Consider the following 20,483-nt stretch of genomic DNA (forward strand, 5'->3'; position numbering starts at 1 on the left):
CTGCTCTGATAGGGATCAAAGTAGAAGGGCCCAGACAGAGCTGGAGAAAAATGCAGAACAAAATTCTAACTCAAAAAGAAAGACCAGACTTGCTGGCCTGATAGACTAGAGGAACCCTGAGAATATGGTCCCTGGGCACCCTCTCAGCTCAGTATTGAAGTCACTCCTGAGGCTCTCACCCTTCAGCCAAAGACTGAACAGGCTCATAAAACAAAACGAGACTAAAGGGGCACACCAGCCCAGGGGCAAGGACTAGAAGGCAGGGGGAATAGGAAAGTTGATAATAGGGAACCAAAGGTGTTGACACGACATAACCAAGGTCATAAAACAATATGTGTACTAAGTGGTTTAATGAGAAACTAGTTTGCTGTGTAAACCTTCATCTAAAATGGAGTTAAAAAGAAAAGAAAAAAAAAATACACCCAGCCAACATTTTCTACGTGTATAATTCAGTGACATTGCTTACATTCTTCCATTGTGTCACCATTCTTGATATTTCTACCCATATTTCTTCACCACAATTAACTTACACTCTCTGTCCCCTAAACTTCTCCTTTTTGTTTGAGTTATGTTGTCACTTTGATGCCGTAAGGATAATTCTTTGAAAGAGCGCATTGTCAAGGTGAACATTCTTTACTAGTTGAGCTAAACTGTTATTTAGTTTAAAGATGACTTTGTGGGATACTTTTCGAGGTTTAATGATTATCTCAGGGCAATAGATTCTGGAGTTTCCCCAGTCCCAGTGGGCCTAGTAAGTCTGGTTTCTGTAAGAATTTGAAATTATGTTCCACATTTTTCCTCTTTTGGTTCCATCTGTTAGGTCATTGATCAAAACATTCAGTAATGGTAGCTGGGTACTCGTTCTTCTGGTCTCGTGACAATGGAGGTTTATGGAGGCAATTAGACCTGCGATCCGTTTCTCTGTTTCCTGAGTCTCCTCCTTCCTTTTCTGTTCTAGGTGAATAGAGACCAGTAGTATCTTGTATGGTTGCTTGTAAGCTTTTAAGACTCCAGGTGTACTACTCACTAAACTAGGAGGTAGCCAGAGTCTCTGAAAACAATATTAGGCCAGTTGACTGAACAGACCCTTAAAACCATGACCCTGAACCTTTGAACCAAGAAAACTTACCCCACAAGATATTTAGTAGTATTAACAACTGCTGCCTCTCTATTTTTAAAATTTATTATTATTGGGCTGGTATTGTTGTAAAATTATATATAACACTGTATTTACCATTTTACCCCAGAAAGGTATCTGTTTAACCCTGCTAACAAACATTAGGCCTCAGAGGGTAGGGGGCGGTGGTTTGTTCTAAGGCCTGTTGCCAGGTGATTAGTTGGGGACTCCCAACTCTTTTGCACATTTTTTTAAAAGAGTTGACTGGCTGTTACAGAAAAACAAAAGAGCACCTTGATTGCTTGGGAATTCTAGAGGGTATTTTCAGGAACCAGAGACAAAAGTCCAGGTCGAATTCTTTGTCCCACATTTCTTCATGTTTTAAAAGACTTTGCGATATGACAGGTCTCAGTCGCCAGTGAGGGACACTGAGTGATCTTGTGGCTCCTTGTCTCTTCCTTGTAGACCTCTTTGGTCTGGCAGTCATTGTTAGATGGACACATACACTTCTCCTACCTCAAACAAAAGCAAATACTAAGTAGCTCCACTCAGATGACTAACCTGGTTATGTGGGACTACATTTCGTAAGTAATTTATCCTGCGTTTGGTGGGTTGGTGTGTATGGGAGGATACTCTGACTGGTAATATAGCTTGTTGTTAGTTGCCGTTGAGCTGGCTCCGACACATGGTGAACCCATGTACAATAGAACCATCGCCCAGTCCTGTGCCATCTTCGTGATTGTTGGTATGTCCAAATCCATTGTGGAGACCCCTGTATGTTTTGAGAGTCTTCCAACCTCGGGGATTCATCTTCCAGCACTCTATCGGACAGTGTTCTGTTGTAATCCATAGAGTTTTCATTAGCTAATTTTCAAAAGTGGACCACCAGACATTTCCCCCCTAGTCTATTTTAGCCTAGAAGCGCATCCGAAACCTGTCCACTGTGGGTTGACTCTGCTGGTATTTGAAATACTGGTGGCATAGCTTTCGGCATCATAGTAACATGCTAGCCACCTTAGTATGAAAGCTGACAGATGGGTGGTGGAATATAAGTTAGGAACAGATATTTTCTTTTAGTGTCACTGAAATGTGAAATGTCTCCATGGCAAAGGTGTGACAGGTAACACTTATGGAAATTTTCTAAGTGAAGATAATATCTCCTGTGTTCTTTGGAGTTCTGGGGTCGCAAACCAACCTGTGGTGCCTTCCAGGGCCTGGTATGTGACAGATGTACAGTTTTCATATACTTTTGTTATATTCTCATACTCAGCTACATGTGAATAAAAGACAAAGACAGAGATTGGTATGCCATTTCTGTAAAGGGCCAGATAGTAAAAATTTTAACTTTACAGACCATGCGGTCTCTATCAGCTACTCAGCTCTGTCATTGCAGTGTGAGAGCAGTTGTAGATGGTACCTAAGTGAGTGGATGAGGCCGTGCTCCATTTATAAAAACAGGCAGTGACCGTGATTCACCAACCGTCAGACTAGAGAGAAGGTCCCTGGGTGGCACTGCGAACAACTTGCACTTGACTGCTAACCTAAAGATAGGTGATTTGAAGAAAGAAGAAGAAGAAAGGCATGGCAGTCTGCTTCCACAAAAATTACAGACTGGAAAACCCTGTTGTGTGCAGTTCTAGTCTACCTGCATGGGGTTGCCATGAGTCGGAATTGACTCAACGGTGACGGGCTTGGTTTTTCTGGTTTGTACTAGAGGGACATGCACCAAATGTAGCCAGTTGTCATCATAGTTTTTTTTTTATTTTTCTGGCAAAACATTTTTAAAGTGGGTTTAATACTTGAAGAATTGATGCTTCCATCTAGTGGATGGTGATAATTATATAATCCATTGTTATTTTCTTTGTTGCCTTGGCTGTCAGGAGGCCCAGCCAAATTTAGGGGTCATTTACAATAAGGGCCTTTGACCTTATGGTTAAGCTATTTTCTTGGTCCATTTTAACAGCTTTTGGTGCATAAAGCCTTTAAGGCAGGAGACCTCGGTGGAGTGTAGGTCCTAGCTCAAGTTACTAAACCAAACTAGTTACCATTGAGTCGGTGGGGCAACCCCATGTGTGTCAGAGTAGAACTGTGTTCCATAGGGTTTTCACTGGCTGATTTTTAGGAAGTAGATCGCCAGGTCTTTCTTCTGGGTGGACTTGAACCGCTGACCTTTTGGTTAGTAGCAGAGCACATTAACCTTTTGTACCACCCAAAGAGCTGTCCTAGGCTGAGATGGGTGAACGTGGGTGAGGAGTCCTCTCACTGCATATGCTGATCCCTTGTACAGGTTTGTCCTCACTCCTGCCAGCTGGGATGCAAAAGGGCTGCAGGAAAGTTTTTATTCATTACCTCTACCTCTGTTTTCAGTGCTGGAAGGCCACTGTTGTTTGGCTCTGGTTGTGCATTTCTTGATGGAGGGGCCTGAGGAAGCTCTGCCTGTATGTAGCCTAGGCTGTTTTCTGTGATGATTTTTGTTCACGTTTTTCTTGACTCTGTCCAGTGATGTATATCTCAAATCAGGTGGGTCATTCCTTACAAGATCTTTCTGGAGTTGGATTAGCAGTCCAGCCCTGTGCTGGTCCTATGCTTAACGCATGACTGTCACGTCTCTGTATTGTTGGTTGCCATCAAGTTGGTTCTGAGTCATGGTGACCTCACACACAACAGAATGAGACGTTACCAGGTCTTGTGCCACCTTCACAATCGTTGGTATGCTTGAAGCCATTGTTGTGGCTATTTTTCCAATCTATCTCATGGAGGGTTTCCCTTGTTTTTGTTGGTCCTCTGCTTTACCGACCAGGATGTCTTTATCTAGTCACAGGTCTTTCCTGATGACATGTCCAAACTAAGCGAGTCAACTCTCTCCACCGTCTCTTCTAAAGAACATTTGGTTGTATTTCTTCTAAGGCTGATTTGTCTGTTTTTCTGGGAACCCATGGTATTTTCAGTATTCTTCTCCAACACCACAATTCCAACGCATCCATTCTCCTTTGAGTTTCCTTTTTAATTGTCCAGCTTTCATGTGTGTATGAGGTGACTGAAAAGACCATGGCTTGAGTTAGGTGCACCTTAGTCATCAAGGTGACATCTTTGCCTTTTAGAACTTGAAAGAGATCTTTTGCAGCAGATTTGCCCAATGCAGTGCATCGTCTGATTTATTGACTGCCGCTTCCAGGAATGTTGATTGTTGATATAAGCTGAATGAAATCGTTGGCAAAACGGTAGGCCCCCCATAGCCAGTTGGCGAGGGTAATTAGAAAATGAAAACTAATTTCTAACATCGGCCTCTCTGGTGCTTCCCCAGTGGACATGTACCAAGGCCCGTCATTGGTGAGTCTGCATCATAGCTCAGGGCTCTGGCATTGGAGAGGGCAGAGCAGAGCTCGGATACGGACCACACACTGCCTGGCATGAGTGACCGCAGACAAGTTCCTGAAACTCTCAGCTGCCTGTCTGTTGTGAGGGAATAATGATAGTGTCTTCCACACAGGACTGTTGAGAGGATTAGATGTATAAATAGAAGTAATACATGCAGTGTGGCGGTGATTAATCAGCGCGGCTCTGTGAATATAACGTATCACGCTTCATGAAGCGGCTCGCTCACTTCCACTTGCATTTCAAAGCCATTGAAACATATTTAAAATCGTGTTGATGTGAAAATCTTGCTTGTCTGCCATTTTCTGTCAAGGAGGCAGATCACACCACATAGACATAAGGAACCGTTGATACTCTTGAACAGAATATTCTAAGCAAGTCTTTTACAAAATACTGAGAATATAAAATCAAAGCTACTTCTTGCTGCATTGGTCAAATACAGATCCATGTAACTGATGACACGTAGCTTGAACCGATGAGGTTGTTGTTTCTAAACGTAATTACAATTTGACCTGTTCCTTCTGCACCTCCATCAATGCATAGTAGAAGAAATGCTAAAATTGGTGTTTTAAGAGGGATTCTTTATATTTGGGGGGAAAAAAAGTTTTAAAAGGTAGAAAACATACTGAATAGAACTTTCCAGTTAGGAATCCAGACCTTAGGATTCAGTTGTGGTATTTTGAGTAACTGATACTATTTTTTACTTCAGTCAACTGAGTGGTAGCAGGAGTCCCCCTGGCCAGTCCTCAGAAAGTAAGATATGATTCTTAAAAGCTTTACTGAGCACTTTTCTGGATTTTTGTTCTTACAAACATCATGCAAAGGACCGATAAACCAAAAAACCAAACCCATTGCCATCGAGTCAATTCCACCTCATAGCGACCCTATAGGACGTAGTAGAGTCCCATAGAGTTTCCAAGGACCATCTGGTGGATTCGAACAGCTGACCTTTTGGTTGGCAGCTATAGCACTTAACCACTACACCACCAAGGTTTCCAGAAAGGACCAATAGTTGCAAAGAAAATTGTTGACAGTAGACATTCTCAGCTTTAATACCAAGGAGCTTCAAACAATCCTGAGTTTCTCCACTGGTCAGCAGTTGGGCTAGATCAGTGGTTCTCAAACCTGAGTGTCTAGTGGCATCACCTGAGGGCTCATTAAAACACATCACAGTGTTCCATTGCAGGTATTTCTGATTTAGTACCTTGGCTGCTAACTGAAAGGATGGATGTTGCAGTCTACCCTGAAGAAAGGCCTGGTGATCTACACCCAAAAAATTGAAAACCCTATAGGAGCACCGTTGTACTCTGACGCACATGGTGTTGCCTTGAGTCAGAATCGACTCTATGGCAACAGGTTGGTGTAGGTCAGAGTGGTACAAGCAAGTACTTGGGAATCATTTTTTTTCCTTGACAAATTAAATAATTGATTAGTAAGAACATCCTAGTCCATGGCTTTCTTTGTACTGGGGGGAGGGTAGAAGGCAGGCTTTCATCTTCCACATTTTCTTTTTAGGTAGTATTTCATTTCATTTTTGGTGAAAGTTTACACAGCAAGTAACGTTCCCATTTGACAATTTCTGCACAGATTGTTCGGTGACATGAGTTACATTTTTCACATTTTGTGTCAACATTCTCTTTGTATTCTGTATGTTCCCTTTCCAGTACTCCAGTTTCCCTGCCCCCTTATTTTCTCATCTTTACTTTTGAGTAATTTTTCACCTTTTGATTTTATACTGATGGTTTTTAAGTACAGCACTGATCTTACAGGTAACATCCTTTATTTTGTGTGCCACTCTGCTATCTCACTAAAAGTTGATCTCAGGAGATAGACTCGGTTCTAGATTTAAAGAGTGTCTCAGGACGATAGTCTGAGGGAGTCCTCTGTTCTCTACTGTTCAGTTTGCCTGAGTGTTTTGTTTGTTTGTTTATTTAATAGGAATTTGAGTTCTGCTCCACATTTTTTTCCCATTTGATCTGGGATCATCTGTTGTGAACCTGGTCAGAGTGGTCGGTGGTAGTAGCCGGGCACCACCTAGTTCTTCTGGTCTCATGGTAGATGAGGTTGTGGCTCATGTAGACTTGTTTCTGCTCTGAGCTTTTCGTTACTTTCTTACTGTATTGCTTCTGGTGAGTAGAGACTTGTAGTTGTGTCTTAGATGGTCTCTCACAATCTTTTAAGACCCTAGATGCTACCCACTTCAGTAGGATGTAGATCATGATTTTTGTGAACCATGTTATGCCAATTGACTGAGTTGTCCCATGAGATTATGGTCCTATGCTTTCAAACCCAGAAAACCAATCTTGGAAGGTGTTTGGTTATGTCTATGGAGTGTATGTACTTGTATCTTAAGTGAAAATATGTGCTTGCACCCACATATCTGTATTTACAAGTACCTATCTTAAAAAAAAAAAAAAATGTTTTTTTAATAGATTCTTTGGAAACCCTGGTGGCGTAGTGGTTAAGTGCTATGGCTGCTAACCAAAAGGCTGGCAGTTTGAATCCACCAGGTCCTCCTTGGAAACTCTGTGGGGCAGTTCTACTCTGTCTGTCCTGTAGGGTTGCTATGAGTCGGAATCGACTCGACGGCAATGGGTTTTTTTTTTTTTGGGGGGTTTATTTTATAGACTCTTTGGAAACCCTGGTGGTGTAGTGGTTAAGAGCTCCAGCTGCTGACCAAAAGGTCAGCAGTGCGAATCCACCAGGTGGTCCTTGGAAACCGTATGGGGCAGTTCTACTCCGTCCTGTAGGGTTGCTATGAGTTGGAATTGACTCAGTGGCAACAGGTTGAGTTAAGGTTAGTTTAAGAAGCCCTTGTGTTGCAGTGGTTAAGTGCTTCGCTGCTAACTGAAAGGTTGGCAGTTCGGATCCACCAGCTGCTCCTTGGAAACCCTATGAGGCAATTCTACTCTGTCCTGTAGGGTTTCTGTGAGTCAGAATCGACTTTATGGCAATGGGTCTTTTTTGGTTTGGAATGGCTAATCATCGTGAACATCTTTTCGTAGTTTGTTGGCTGCTTGGATGTCTTCTTTATTGAAGGTTTTATTCATGTCTTTTGGCCATTTTGTGATTAGGTCATTCGTCTTTTTGTTGTTGAGTTGTTACAGTTTCCTATAGATTTTAGAGATTAGACTCTTATCGGATAAGTCATTTCTGAGTATTTTTTTCCGGCTCTGTAGGTTTTCTATTTACTCTTTTAGTAAAGTCTTTTGATGAGCATAAGTTTTTTAATGTTTATGAGGTCCCATCTATCTATTTTATCTTACTCTGTGCATGTGTTTTTATGTTTGTTAACCAGTTTTCACAAAAGATTAGGGTGAAAAAGTGGTAGCCCCTCAACGAGATGTCTTGACACAGTGGCTGCAACAGCGGGCTTAAGCATAACGATTGTGAGGATGGCAGAGGACCGGGCAGTTGTTTTACATGGGGTCGCAACTGTCTCAACGGCACCTAACAACAGGTTCTATAGTTTTTCCCTATGCTTTCTTCCAGAAACTTTATGGTTTTAAGTTTAACATTTAGGTCTTTGATTCATTTTGAGTTAATTTTTGTTTATGGTGTGAGGTATAGGTCCTGTTTCATTTTTCTGTATGTGGCTATCCAGTTTTGCTAGCAGCATTTATTAAAGAGACTTTCTGCCCCAGTGAATGAACCTTGCCCTCTTGTAGAAAATCAGTAGATGGCTTGGTTTAATTCTGATTTCTCAGTTCTTTTCCACTGGTCTTTGTGTTTATTGTTGAACCAGTACCAGGCTGTTTTGATTACTGTAGCTGTATAGTATGTTTTGATATTGGAAAGCTGTGAGGCCTCTTACTTTTTCCTCTTCGATATTGCTTTGGCTCTTCAGGGCCTTTTTCCTTTCCACATAAAACTTGTGGTTAGTTTTTCTGTTTCAGTAAAGATTGATACTGGGATTTGGATAGTTATTGCATTTTATCTGTAGATTGCTTTGGGTAATATTGACATTTTTACAGTGTTAAGTGTTCCAATCCATGAGCATGGAATGTCTTTCCATTTTTGTAGGCCTGTTTTAGTCTCTTGTAGCAGTGTTTTATAATTTTCGTTTTAAGTCTCTTATGTCTCTGAATAGGTTACTTCCTAGATATTTTGTCAGTTTGGGGGGTATTTTAAATGGCATTGTTTTCTTGATTTCTTTTTTGGAGCAGTCTTTGTTAGTGTAGAGAATCCCAACTGATCTTTAAGTGTTGATTTTTATACCCTGCAGTGTTACTAAATTCTTTATTAGTTCCATTAATTTTCTTGTGTAATCTGTAGGGTCTTCTGTGTATAGGGTCATATTACCTGCAAACAGAGATAGTTTTAATTCTTCGTTTCAAATTTGGATACCTTTTATATTTTCTCTTTCTTGTGTCGTTGCTCTGGCTAGGACTTCCAGTACAGTGTTGAATAAGATGGTTGGTGATAATGGGCATCCTTATTTCATTTCCATTCTCAAAGGGAAGGCTCTTAGCCTTTCTCTTTTGAGTATAATGTTGGCTGTTGTTTTTCCACATATGCCCTTAATTATGTTGAGAAATTTCTTTTCTATTTTTTTTAAGAGTGAGAACTTTTTTCTTTCTTTTTTATTGTGTTTTAAGTGAAAGTTTACAGTTGACATCAGTTTCTCATACAAAAACTTATACACACATGGGTTATATGACCCTAGTTGTTCTCTCCCTATGATGTGACCGCACACTCCTTCTCTCTACCCTGTATTTCCCGTGTCCATTCAGCCAGCTCCTATTCCCCTCTGCCTTTTCATCTTGCCCCTGGACAGGAGCTGCCCACTTAGTTTCATGTATCTACTTGAGCTAAGAAGCACACTTCTCACCAATATCATTTTATTTCTTAATAGTCCAATCTAATCTTTGTCTGAAGAGTTGGTTATGGGAATGGTTTTAGTTTTGGGCTTACAGGGAGTCCGGGGGCAGTGTCCTCTGGGGTCCCTCCAGTCTTGGTCAGACCATTAAGTATGGTCTTTTTATTAGAATTTCAGTTCACCTTCTCCATCAGGGACTCCTTCTATTCCTATTTTGCCAAGAGTTTTATTCAGGAAAGGGTATTGAATTTTATCAAATGCATTTTCTGTATCTATTTTTTTTTTTTATTGATGAGATCATATGGCTCTTTTCCTTTGTTTTACTTGTGTTGTGGTTTACATTGATTGATTTTCTAATGTTGAACCACTCTTGTGATCCTGGTATGAATCCCACTTGTTCATGATGTATGATTTTTTGATATGTTGCTAAAGTCTGTCGGCTGGAATTTTGTTGCAGATTTTTGCGTTTATGTTCATAAAGGAAATTGGTCTGTAATTTTGTTTTTTTTCTTTTTGTGATGTTTTTGCCTGGTTTAGGTATGAGAGTTATGCTGGTTTCATAGAAGGAGTTCTCTAGTGTTCCTTTCTGTGTTTTTGGAGAACTTGAGTAGGATTGGTGTTGACTCTTCTCTGATTGTTTGGTAGAATTCTCCAGTGTAACCATCATCCAGGACTTTTTTTTGCTGGCAGTTTTTTGATGACATGTTCAGTCTCTTCTTTTGTAATGAATGGGTCTGTTTAAATTTTCTGCCTGGTTTGTGTTAGTTTGGGTAGGTAGTATGTTTCTAGGAATTGGTCTATTTCATCCAGGTTTTCAAATTTGTTGGGTAACAGTTTTTCATACTAATTAGTTATGATCTTCTTTGTCTCGGTTGGATAGTTGTAATAGCACCAGTTTCACCCTTTAATTTGGTTTCTATTTGTTCAAGTTGTCTGTTTAAGTTAATGATTTTGGATCTTTTTGAATGTGAGCATTTTTTGTTATGAATTTCCTTCTGAGTACTGTTTTTGCTGTGTCCCAAAGGTTTTGATATGTTGCATTTTCATTTTTGTTTGATTCTGGGAATTTTTTAATTTAATTTTTGATTTCTTTTATGATCCAGTAGTTTCAGTAGTGTATTATTTAGTTTCCATGTATGTATTTTTTAACCCTTGTTTTTTCCATTGTTGATTTCTACCTTTATACTGTTATGGTCAGAGAAGATGCTTTGTATGATTTCAGTCTTTTTAAATTTGTTGAGACTTGTTTTGTGTCTGAACATACGGTGTATTCTGGAAGATGACCCATGTGGGCTGGAGAAGAATGTGTATTGTTCAGTGCTGGGTGGGGTGTTCTTTATTTGTCCGTTAGGTCCAATCGTCTTATGGTTTTATTTAAGTTCTTAATGTCCTTAGCGATCTTCTTTTTAAATGTACTGTTATTGTGAAGTTATCTATTTCTCCTTTTATATATTAGTGTTTGTTTCATGTATTTTGGTGCATTGCTGTTAGGTGTATGTATATTTATAATTGTTAGATCTTCTTGCTGGATTGACTGTTTTATTATCATGGCCACTATAGAGTCACTGTGAGTTGGAGTTGACTCAACAGCAGTAAGTTTGATTTTTGGTTTAATGGCCTTCTTTATCTCTTGGAATAGGTTTTGATGTATGTCTTTTTTTAATCCGGTACCAGTATGGCCACCCCTGCTATTTTTTTGTATACTGGTTGCATGGAATATTTTTCTCCATTCTTTTATGTTCAGTCTGTTTGTGCCCTTATGTCTAAGGTGTGTTTTTTGTAGACAGCAAAGGATGGATCATGTTTTTTTAATCCATTCTGCCACTCTGCCTTTTGCATGGGGCATTCAGACCATTTACATTTAAGGTTATTACTGAAAATGAAGTGTCTACCTCACTCATTTTGCTGTTCGTTTTTTGAGTGTTTCCTACCTTCTTTGTTGTTTTATTCTGAATTTTCTGTTTTTCTTTGTATTTGGCTGCTTTCTTGTGATGGTCCTTTTTGCATTTTTCCTTAATGTTGTTTCTTGGTGATTCCATTAATTCTATATTAAAGTTTTTAACCTTATTCTGATTGCTTTTATAAAAATTATGATTTCATTGAAGTTTCAAGATTTATTTCTTTAGTAATGTCTGTAAAGAGGTGCCCTGGTGGTGCAACAGTTAAGTGCTGGGGTGTTAACTGAAAGATTGGTGGTTGAATCCACCCATTGGCTCTGTGGGAAAAAAACATGGTGATCTGCTCTTGTAAAGATTATATAGCGTAGAAAAAACTATGGGGCAAGTCTACTCCCGTCACATGGGGTTGCTGTGAATTGGAATCGACTCGACGACACCCAACAATAGCAACACATCCATAAAATTACTAAATTATTAAAGAAATCATATCTCTTCTGTTAAAATCTTACATTGGTGTTTTTCTTGATTTGTAAGAGACTTGTCTTTTAGTCTCCTTGGATTTTAATAAGGTTCATTTTTTTTCTTTTTGATCTGTTTATGACTGTATTCCCTCCTGTTCTCTTTAAGGATGGATTCTTGTTACTGTTGATTTAATTTCTTTTCTTTTTTTTTTTTTGGTAAAAGATACAAGTGTCTTGGTGTTAGTTTTCTTCCTCTTGCTTCATTTTCTCTGTCTTGACACATGGGGTTTTATTCATTGTCCTAATTGTCTAGAGACTATTATTATTATTATATCCTTGATTTCCGCTTTGGACCAGCTATTTAGGCCAGAGCTTGTTTTTAATTTTCAAATGGCTGAGTGTTTTTTTTTTAAAGCATGCGGTATTAATTTCTAGTTTTGTTGTATTTGGTTAGAGCATGGAGCCACTTGGCAGTGCTTGCTGACAGCTCCTGGCTTAGCCCCAGGACGTTTAGAGTCCTGTCTGGGTCTTTGTGCAGGCAAGGAGAAGGAATCGCACCTCTAACAGGTTTTGCTTTGAGTCTAACTTCTTTAATTTCAGAAATATTTTTAAAACTCACTGATATTCTCTGTGGCTTAGTCTTTTTTGAAATAATAAATTTACAGCTGTTGGTAAATTATATTCTGTACATTTGCGAATATCATCTTTTCATAAATACCTTTTCTGTCTCATTACACATCATAGTTTCATTAAGCCTAGTGCTACGCTTTTTTTTTTTTGTAATTCACGTTTTACTTTTTGATTCCTTCCTCTGCCTTAAGTAATGAACCAAGGTCTCCAATACCAGTTAGTTTCTCTTTGGATGTCTTAGAGCTTTGTTTGTTTCTAATGTAAACCTTTTATTTATTGTGTATAACATACAATTTTTTGAATTTAAATTTGTGTATTTCGTTGCTTTGTTATTTGAAAGATAAAGGCTTAATACTTTTTTCATTAATTATCAGTTATACCTCAATCAATATGTCCTGCTTTTTAAATTTGAGTATGTGGCTTTAAATTGTACTTCCCCATCACTGGAAACCGTGGTGGTGGCGTAGTGGTTAAGTGCTACAGCTGTTAACCAAAAGGTCAGCAGTTCAAATCTACCAGGTGCTCCTTGGAAACTCTATGGGGCAGTTCTACTCTGTCCTGTAGGGTTGCTATGAGTCGGAATTGACTCAGCGGCAATGGGTTTGTTTGATTTTTTCCCCCATCATTGCTGGCCCTGGTTCATTTTGTTTGAATTTGGGTTTGATTCAGACATCTTTGCCTATCCTGTCCATGTCACTCCCTTTTCTAGGTCTCTTTTTAAAGCTTTTCTGTTTCCATTTGTCTTGGCTTTTTTTTTTAATTAGAATAATTTTGAGTATTCTTGTGAAAAGAATGGAATTGGACAGTTGACATTGCTGCATGTCATCCATCTTCAGTCAGATTGTTTTCTGTTTTAAATGCTTCTTCAGTCTGCCTGCTTTCTGGTTTCCCTTTGATGTTTAAAGTACTGTTAGTTTCATTTTATCCTTTTATTATGCTTTAGAATGCAAATACACTGTTTTCAATTCTACAAGTGATTATCTTAGTATTTCATGAACATTGCTCAATTATATTTTTCCTAATGAAGAGTAGAATCTTCTGGTTTTTATGGAAGGCACAGGTTTTTTTTTTTCTTAATTTTTAATACTAAAATGATTTAAGACTTGAAACGTCTCATTTTAATTTTTAAATTAAATTTTATTATTTAACCTGTCCATGAATAATTATATTATTTAGTCTTATTAAAAACCAAACCAATTGCTGTGTGGTCAATTCCAACTCATGATGACCCCATGTGTGTCAAGGTAGAACTGAGGTCTATAGGATTTTCAGTGGCTGTGATCTTTCAGAAATAGATTGCCAGGCCTGTCTTCCAAGGTGCCCCTGGGTGGATTCAAACCGCCAGCCTTTCCATTAGTAGTAGAGCACTTAACTGTTTGCACCACCCAGGGAGGCTTTTAGTCTTGTTGTCAGCAAATACTTCTCGAGCCTCTTCTGTGTGCGAGTTGGAGTATTGGAGCTATAAAAGGGGACAAGACCAAGTTCCAGTCCTCAAACAGGGGTTTAATAAGTACATAAGAGTTAAATAAGACTGATGTCAGGTACTATTTAGGCCTACAAAGAAGATGCATTAGGCAGATAAGCTAGAATTGTGTGCATGGGTGTGGCAGGCATGTTGGCTCTTATCTGGGTGTCTTGCTTCTGTTAGTGTGAGGGAAGGTGGTCAACTGCAGGGGGCAGCATTTCCCCGAGGTAGAGATAAGAGAAGCTATGAAAGAGACATTTTGGGAAGTACAAAAGTCACTTTCTTAGGGAAATACAGAATTTTCTGGCTATCCTTAAATGCCCATTTTGGATTTGTGGCTACATAAAGATAGAGGTCCACTTAGTGCAGTCATGTGACTTTTCTCCAGCCATGTGCAATTCCTTGGACACAGAGATCCCTGATGTGGCTAGTTGTGTTTAAGCAGATGAGTTGTGTCTTTCTAGAAGAGCAGGCCAGAGGAAGAGATGGGCATGGGAGCTAAGGGTGTTTGTCTGAGAGTGGTTAAGGAGCTTGACTGTTGATCCTAAGCTGGGGAAGAGAGAAGTGAGGACTGAGGAATGTGAATTGGCAATAAAAATGGTAGGGCCAGTGAATCAGCAGTGACCAGGAGCTAGACATTGGCTTGAGTGCGAAGAGGACAATAAGTGAGCTTGGAATCACTGGAGGCGATGGCAATGGAGTAGAACTGGTGAACCCTGTCCCTCACTACACCCCAAACCCAACCCAAACCAATTTTCAAATTGTTGGGTACAACTCATTATTTTGCCTTGAAATCAAGTTAGTAGGTCATGAAAAGCATTTTTTACAAAGTAAAATAGAATAAAATAGAAAATATTAGAATTGGATGTGTGAATCTTTAGCAAGAACTGAATCCATTGGCAAATGGGATGAGCCACACTCATGAAATGAATGCATAGATTGGCTATGAATATGTCATTGAGTTGTCTGCTTGCTGCTTCGCCTTGAATTTTTCTTGTATATGTTATCAGTTTGACCATCATCATGATGGGAGGGTTGTTAGTGCTATAGTTTCAATCTCTGATAAACAGAATCTGCAGTTAATTGTGATGTTAAGGGTAGATGAATTTCATCTTCTGTCTGCCGAAGTGTCAAGGCTTTCCATTAGGAACGCCCAGTGTTCTTTTCAGAAGAATCGTTATTGGGTACGACATTTCTCAAGTTTATGACAATTTTATCTTAATTTAATTAATTTACCTAGTACATAGTGGAAATCCTGGTGGCGTAGTGGTTAAGTGCTACGGCTGCTAACCATAAAGGTCAGTGGTTCAAATCCACCAGCTGCTCCTTGGAAACTCTGTGGGGCAGTTCTACTCTGTCCTACAGGGTCGCTATGAGTCAGAATTGACTCAATGGCAGTGGGTTTGGTTTGGTTTTTGGGTAGTGCGTAAACCAAAAACCAAACCAAACCCATTGCTGTCAAGTCGATTTCGACTCATAGCGACCCTTAAAATGGAAGAAGATGAACATGAACTCCAAAGAACAAAGGCATGTTGAAGCTCAGTTGCTGCATCTGGAAGTATAAATATTGACAATGTGGAGAAAAATGTTGACTCTGGAATCAGCAAGCTTTGACTTTGGCAGAACTACTCTTCTGAGCTACAGTGTGGTAGAGAAAAAAGTACTAACTTTATAATGAAGATTATTTAATTTTTTATCATATGTTCAAAACTCAGTTAAAATGAGCAGACACCAATATGTTATTTATAACGGCATTCTTGCAAAGGAGAGCTTCAGCTTCACAATGAAAAGGCCATATGAAGCCAACACAGCAGGCTGGAATTGTCAATAAGGAGAAAGTGGTCAAAGCAGAAAATGAAATTAGTGACACCATTTCTTAGTCACGTTACAGCTGGTGAGAGAGCCTTTTATCATTACAGATATAAAGCGCGTATATCTAGCTGCTTGCAGAACTATTCCTTCATTAGCTGTGAATATGGAACACGTCATTTTTGGTGAATCAGCTGGTGAGTTAAAAAATGAACTCTTTTAAAGTTAGCACAGTATCTCGTCTAATCTGCTCTACTGTAGGACACTTAGAAAGGAGAATTTTGGTTCAGGTGAGGTATAGATTTTTCACTGATAAAGTGCTTTTAGTTTTTGTCAGGTGTATCTCGCAAGATTATTTTATATAGAGGGCTTGCTTTGTGTGTTAAGCTTAACTCCACGGGCAGCTGAGTTAGATAAAGTGACTAAACTGTAAAAGGGCGTAGTTGGGCCAGATAAATCAAAGCTGGAAAAACTCAATAGTCACAAGTGATGGAACTGCAAGTACCACCCAAAAACCTGATGGTGCTATTTAGAAAACAAAACAATTTTTCTTCAAATGTACAAAAGCACTGTTTGTAACCACTGCTTTATACATCTCCAAGCTTTGGCATCCTGAGACATTCTGCTGTACCTCATGGCTGTATTGAAAAATTGAGTGGAAGATGTTCATTTTATTAAAAGACGCTCACTGAATGGTCAACTTTCTGATAAATTTTGTTGGATTAGACTAACCCAGTGTACTAACTGTATCTTCCTGAAATTGGTTATTCCTCCCAAGGGGAAATGCTCAGCAGGGCATATGCAACGCACGTTATTTTGGCTGAGAAGCCATCTCATTTGGCAAATATTTTCAAGGGTAATATTTAGGTAGTAAAATTGGCATACATAAATGGTATTTTCAGTACTCTTTTAACACATTAAATTTGAAACTTCAGGGAGCAAATAATACATTTCAATATGTCGAACCTATCCAGGAGTTGTACAGAGCATACAAGGTAGTGCTAGCAAGTCCACACGCAGTGACCCCAGGGACTTGGGAGAGGATGGGAAATGGCTGCTGCCAGGAGACTGGGGCCTGGGACAGTGTGATGGTGTGGGCTACAGAGGAGGGTGTTTAAGGGACTAGGACGAGCAGTTACCTGAGGCAGCAAGGGGAACACCAACCCAGCTCCAGGCCATCAGGGATATGGGTCGGGGGAGGAAGAGAGTTTCCCTAAGCAGTCTGTGTGAGAAGCCTTGTCCCTGGGAGAAGCAGGCTGCAGGCGGTTATAAGGTTTAGAGAAGGGCGGGGATGAGACATGAACCTCCTGGAGGTGAGAGGTGGAGTTAGATGCAGCGTGTTGGGACCACCTGGCTATGTTGGCAGATGAATGGGAGGCCGAAGCTGCAAGCTCCAACAGAGGGCATCACTGTACTTTCCGGGGGGAATCTGCAGCAAATGGCTAGGAGTACTTGGCCGTCTCTGAGGGTAATGGGTTGTAGGGAAAGACTGGCTTATAATCCAGAGATGTTTGAAGGCCTTGGGGTTGCTGGTCTTACCTGAGGCTGGGGGGAAGTGTCGGCCAGTGCACCTAGTGCGCAGCCACCACCTGTGTGTCAGTGGAGGCTTGCATGTTGCTATGAGGCTGAACAGGTTGGAGTGGAGCTTCCAGACCAAGACAGACTAGGAAGACAGGCCTGGTGATCTACTTCCAAAAATCAGCCAGTGAAAATCCTTTGGATCTTAGTGGTTCAATATGTAACTGATCGTGGGGATGGCACAGGACGAGACCACGTTTCCAGTGTGCACGGAGTCTCCATGAGGTGAGGGCTGACTCGATGGCAGCTGTCAACAACCAGTGTTACCCAGAGCTCATGTGGGAGTTGGGAAGTGCTCTGTAGATACAAGAGGCCATTTCAGTGACTGTTGTTCTCGAAGATTGTAGTTATAAAGCTGTAGCATGCAGGGAGAGGGCATGGGTCAATGCTGTAGTTTTGTGCCCACTGAGAACTGAACTAATGGTTTATTCCTGGCTTTGGCAGGTGGAGCCAGCATTTACACAGGTGGTACTTGGTTGCCCTACCCCCAGTGACACATACACGTCCCTTCAAAACTTTGGAATTAAGCTATATCTATTTACCAAAGTACGCTAAGCTTCTCAGGATGTTAGTAGATGTTATGAGAAAAAAAGGATCAAATGGTTCAGAGAAAATGCTAAGAAGGTGGACGTTAAAGACAGTGGCGTTGATGTCACCTGCTCTTCCTCCGTGCCCTTCAGTTTCACAGACTTTTGTGACAACACAGACAACTTCTGTGTTGGTGACAGTCTTGTCATAGTAGAAGAAAAGCTGACATTGAGCAGCCTTACTAAACACATCTGCGAGTGGTATCCAGGCTTCACCCACCCAGATAACTGTCTTAGTCATCTATTCCTGCTATAACAGAAATACCACAAGTGGATGGTGTTAACAAAGAGAAATTTGTTTTCTCATGGTCTAGTCCAAATTCAGGGCGTCAGCTCAAGGAGAAGGCTTTCTCTTTCTGTCAGCTCTGGAGGAAGGTTCTTGTTATCAGTCTTCTCCTGGTCTAGGAGCTTCTCTGTGCAGGAACCTCAGGTCCAAAGGACATGCTCTGCTCCCAGCAATACTTTTTTGGTGGTATGAGAGCCCCCCGTCTCTCAGCTCGATTCTCTCTTTTATATCTCAAAAGAGATTGGCTTAAGACAGTATCTAATCTTGTAAATCTCATCAGTATGGGTGACGCTAATCCATCTCACTATCATAGCGATACGATTTATACAACACATAGGGGAATCATCAGATGACAAAATGGAAGACAATCATACAATACTGGGAATGACCTAGCCAAGTTGACAGATATTTTGGGGGGACACAATTCAATCCATGACAATAACTGTGCTCGTGAACAAGTTGTAAGTGGTGACAACTTTCTCTGGCTTGCCGTCTCACCATCTTTCTCTATTGCAGGTGCTGCAGCTCAGTAAATGTAATTGGAAGAAGGCAAGGAAGAAGAACCCATGGCTTTAGCTGGCTGTCCAGATTCTCTTTTGCACCATCCGTATTACCAGGTAAGGGTGAACATGGATGTCTGATTCCTGCAAAATGGTGTTGGTTGGGGGCCTCGGCATGAATGTCCTCAACAACCCCACACTCTGAACTGTTTTGGATACTAGTAGGTCACTAAGGAAATAACCAAAGAAGGGACTGCTGACAAGTCTCACCTGACACATTCTTCTGTGGCCTTCCTTTCTTTTCTCATCATTGTATTTCCATTTGACCCTGGCATCCATTAAAAAAAATTTTTTTTTAATAATTTTTATTGTGCTTCAAATGAAAGTTTACAGATTAAGTCAGTCTCTCACACAAAAACTTATATATACCTTGCTACACACTCCCAATTACTCTCCCCCTAATGAGACAGCCCGCTCTCTTGCTCCACACTCTCTTTTCGTGTCCATTTTGCCAGCTTCTAAGCCCCTCCACCCTCTCATCTCCCCTCCAGGCAGGAGATGCCAACATAGTCTCAAGTGTCCACCTGATCCAAGAAGCTCACTCCTCAGCAGCATCCCTCTACAACCCATTGTCCAGTCCAATCCATGTCTGAAGAGTTGACTTCAGGAATGGTTCCTGTTCTGGGCCAACAGAAGGTCTAGGGGCCATGACCACTGGGGTCCTTCTAGTCTCAGACCATTAAGTCTAGTCTTACGAGAATTTGGGGTCTGCATCCCACAGCTCTCCTGCTCCCTCGGGTTCTCTGTTGTGTTCCCTGTCAGGGCAGTCATCGGTTGTAACCGGGCACCATCTAGTTCTTCTCGTCTCAGGATGATGTAGTCCCTGGTTCATGTGGACCTTTCTGTCTCTTGGGCTCGTAATTGCCTTGTGTCCTTGGTGTTCTTCATTCTTCTTTGATCCAGGTGGGTTGAGACCAATTGATGCATCTTAGATGGCTGCTTGCTAGCGTTTAAGACCCCAGATACCACTCTTCAAAGTATGATGCAGAACCTGGCATCCATTTTTTAAATTTGCCAGCTGGTACCTGTGATGAGATGTCTGGAGTGAAACAGGTGCTGGATTTTGACCTCCTAGGTCCTGAAACTCCAAATGGCAACTTGGAATGATGGTGTATATTGGGATACTCACCTGGAGACTTAGCCTTACAGGGCAAGGAAGCAGGAAGGAAAAGGGGTGGTTCCTTAATGAGTAGCTCTTGGCCTAGCTATCACATGCCCTTTAGAGATGAAACTGTCTTAGTTATCTAGTGCTCCTGTAACAGAAATTCCACAAGTGGGTGACTGTAGTGAACACACACTGATTTTCTTATAGTTTAAACCCCTCCAACCCCACAAATTCAGGATATCGGCTCTCGGGGAAGGCTTTCTCTCTCTCTCTCCGTCTGCTCTTGGGGAAGGTCTGTACAGGCTTGCTTACTCTTTTATATCTCAGAAGAGATGTACTCAAAACATACCTTACCCTAATACTGCCTCATCAGCATTACGAAGAAAACTCATTCTTTGTTATGTTGATTATAATCACAAATATAGGGTTTAGGATTTACAATACATAATTTTGGGGGATACAATTCAAACCATAACAGGAGGCCTTTTTCCAGATTGGCCCCTTCTGCCCCAGCTCTTTTATCATAAAGTGGGGTTTTGTGGGGGAACACGGTTATTTCTGATCCTTTCATTTTTCTGGCTCTTTTTCATGGGCTGTTAGAAAATTTTTTGTCTGCAAATTTCTTTCCTCTTCTGAAACAAATTATTTTGAACTTTACTGTGTAGGTGACACATTTTTAAGGGGTTCTTTGGATTTGATACTGGAATCTTGCTTGATCCTTATCAACACCTTTATCATTTAAAATACTTGTATCTTCTCTCAGCCTCCATCTTTCCATCTGGAAGAGTCCTGA

At 40.5% G+C, this 20,483-nt stretch overlaps 1 protein-coding gene across 2 annotated transcripts in view; it reads left to right on the plus strand.

Moving 5' to 3' along the window:
* Window positions 1-20,483, plus strand: part of GRB10 (growth factor receptor bound protein 10) — a 290,298-nt gene that overhangs the window by 80,181 nt on the left and 189,634 nt on the right. For both annotated transcript variants that reach the window (XM_049893805.1, XM_049893807.1), the window contains one exon: window positions 18,542-18,642. In XM_049893805.1, the coding sequence (XP_049749762.1) occupies window positions 18,592-18,642 (51 nt within the window). In that variant the 5' untranslated portion in view covers window positions 18,542-18,591. The remainder of the gene's footprint in view (window positions 1-18,541; window positions 18,643-20,483) is intronic.

This window comes from Elephas maximus, chromosome 8 (assembly GCF_024166365.1).
Source record: "Elephas maximus indicus isolate mEleMax1 chromosome 8, mEleMax1 primary haplotype, whole genome shotgun sequence".
NCBI lineage: Eukaryota > Metazoa > Chordata > Mammalia > Proboscidea > Elephantidae > Elephas > Elephas maximus.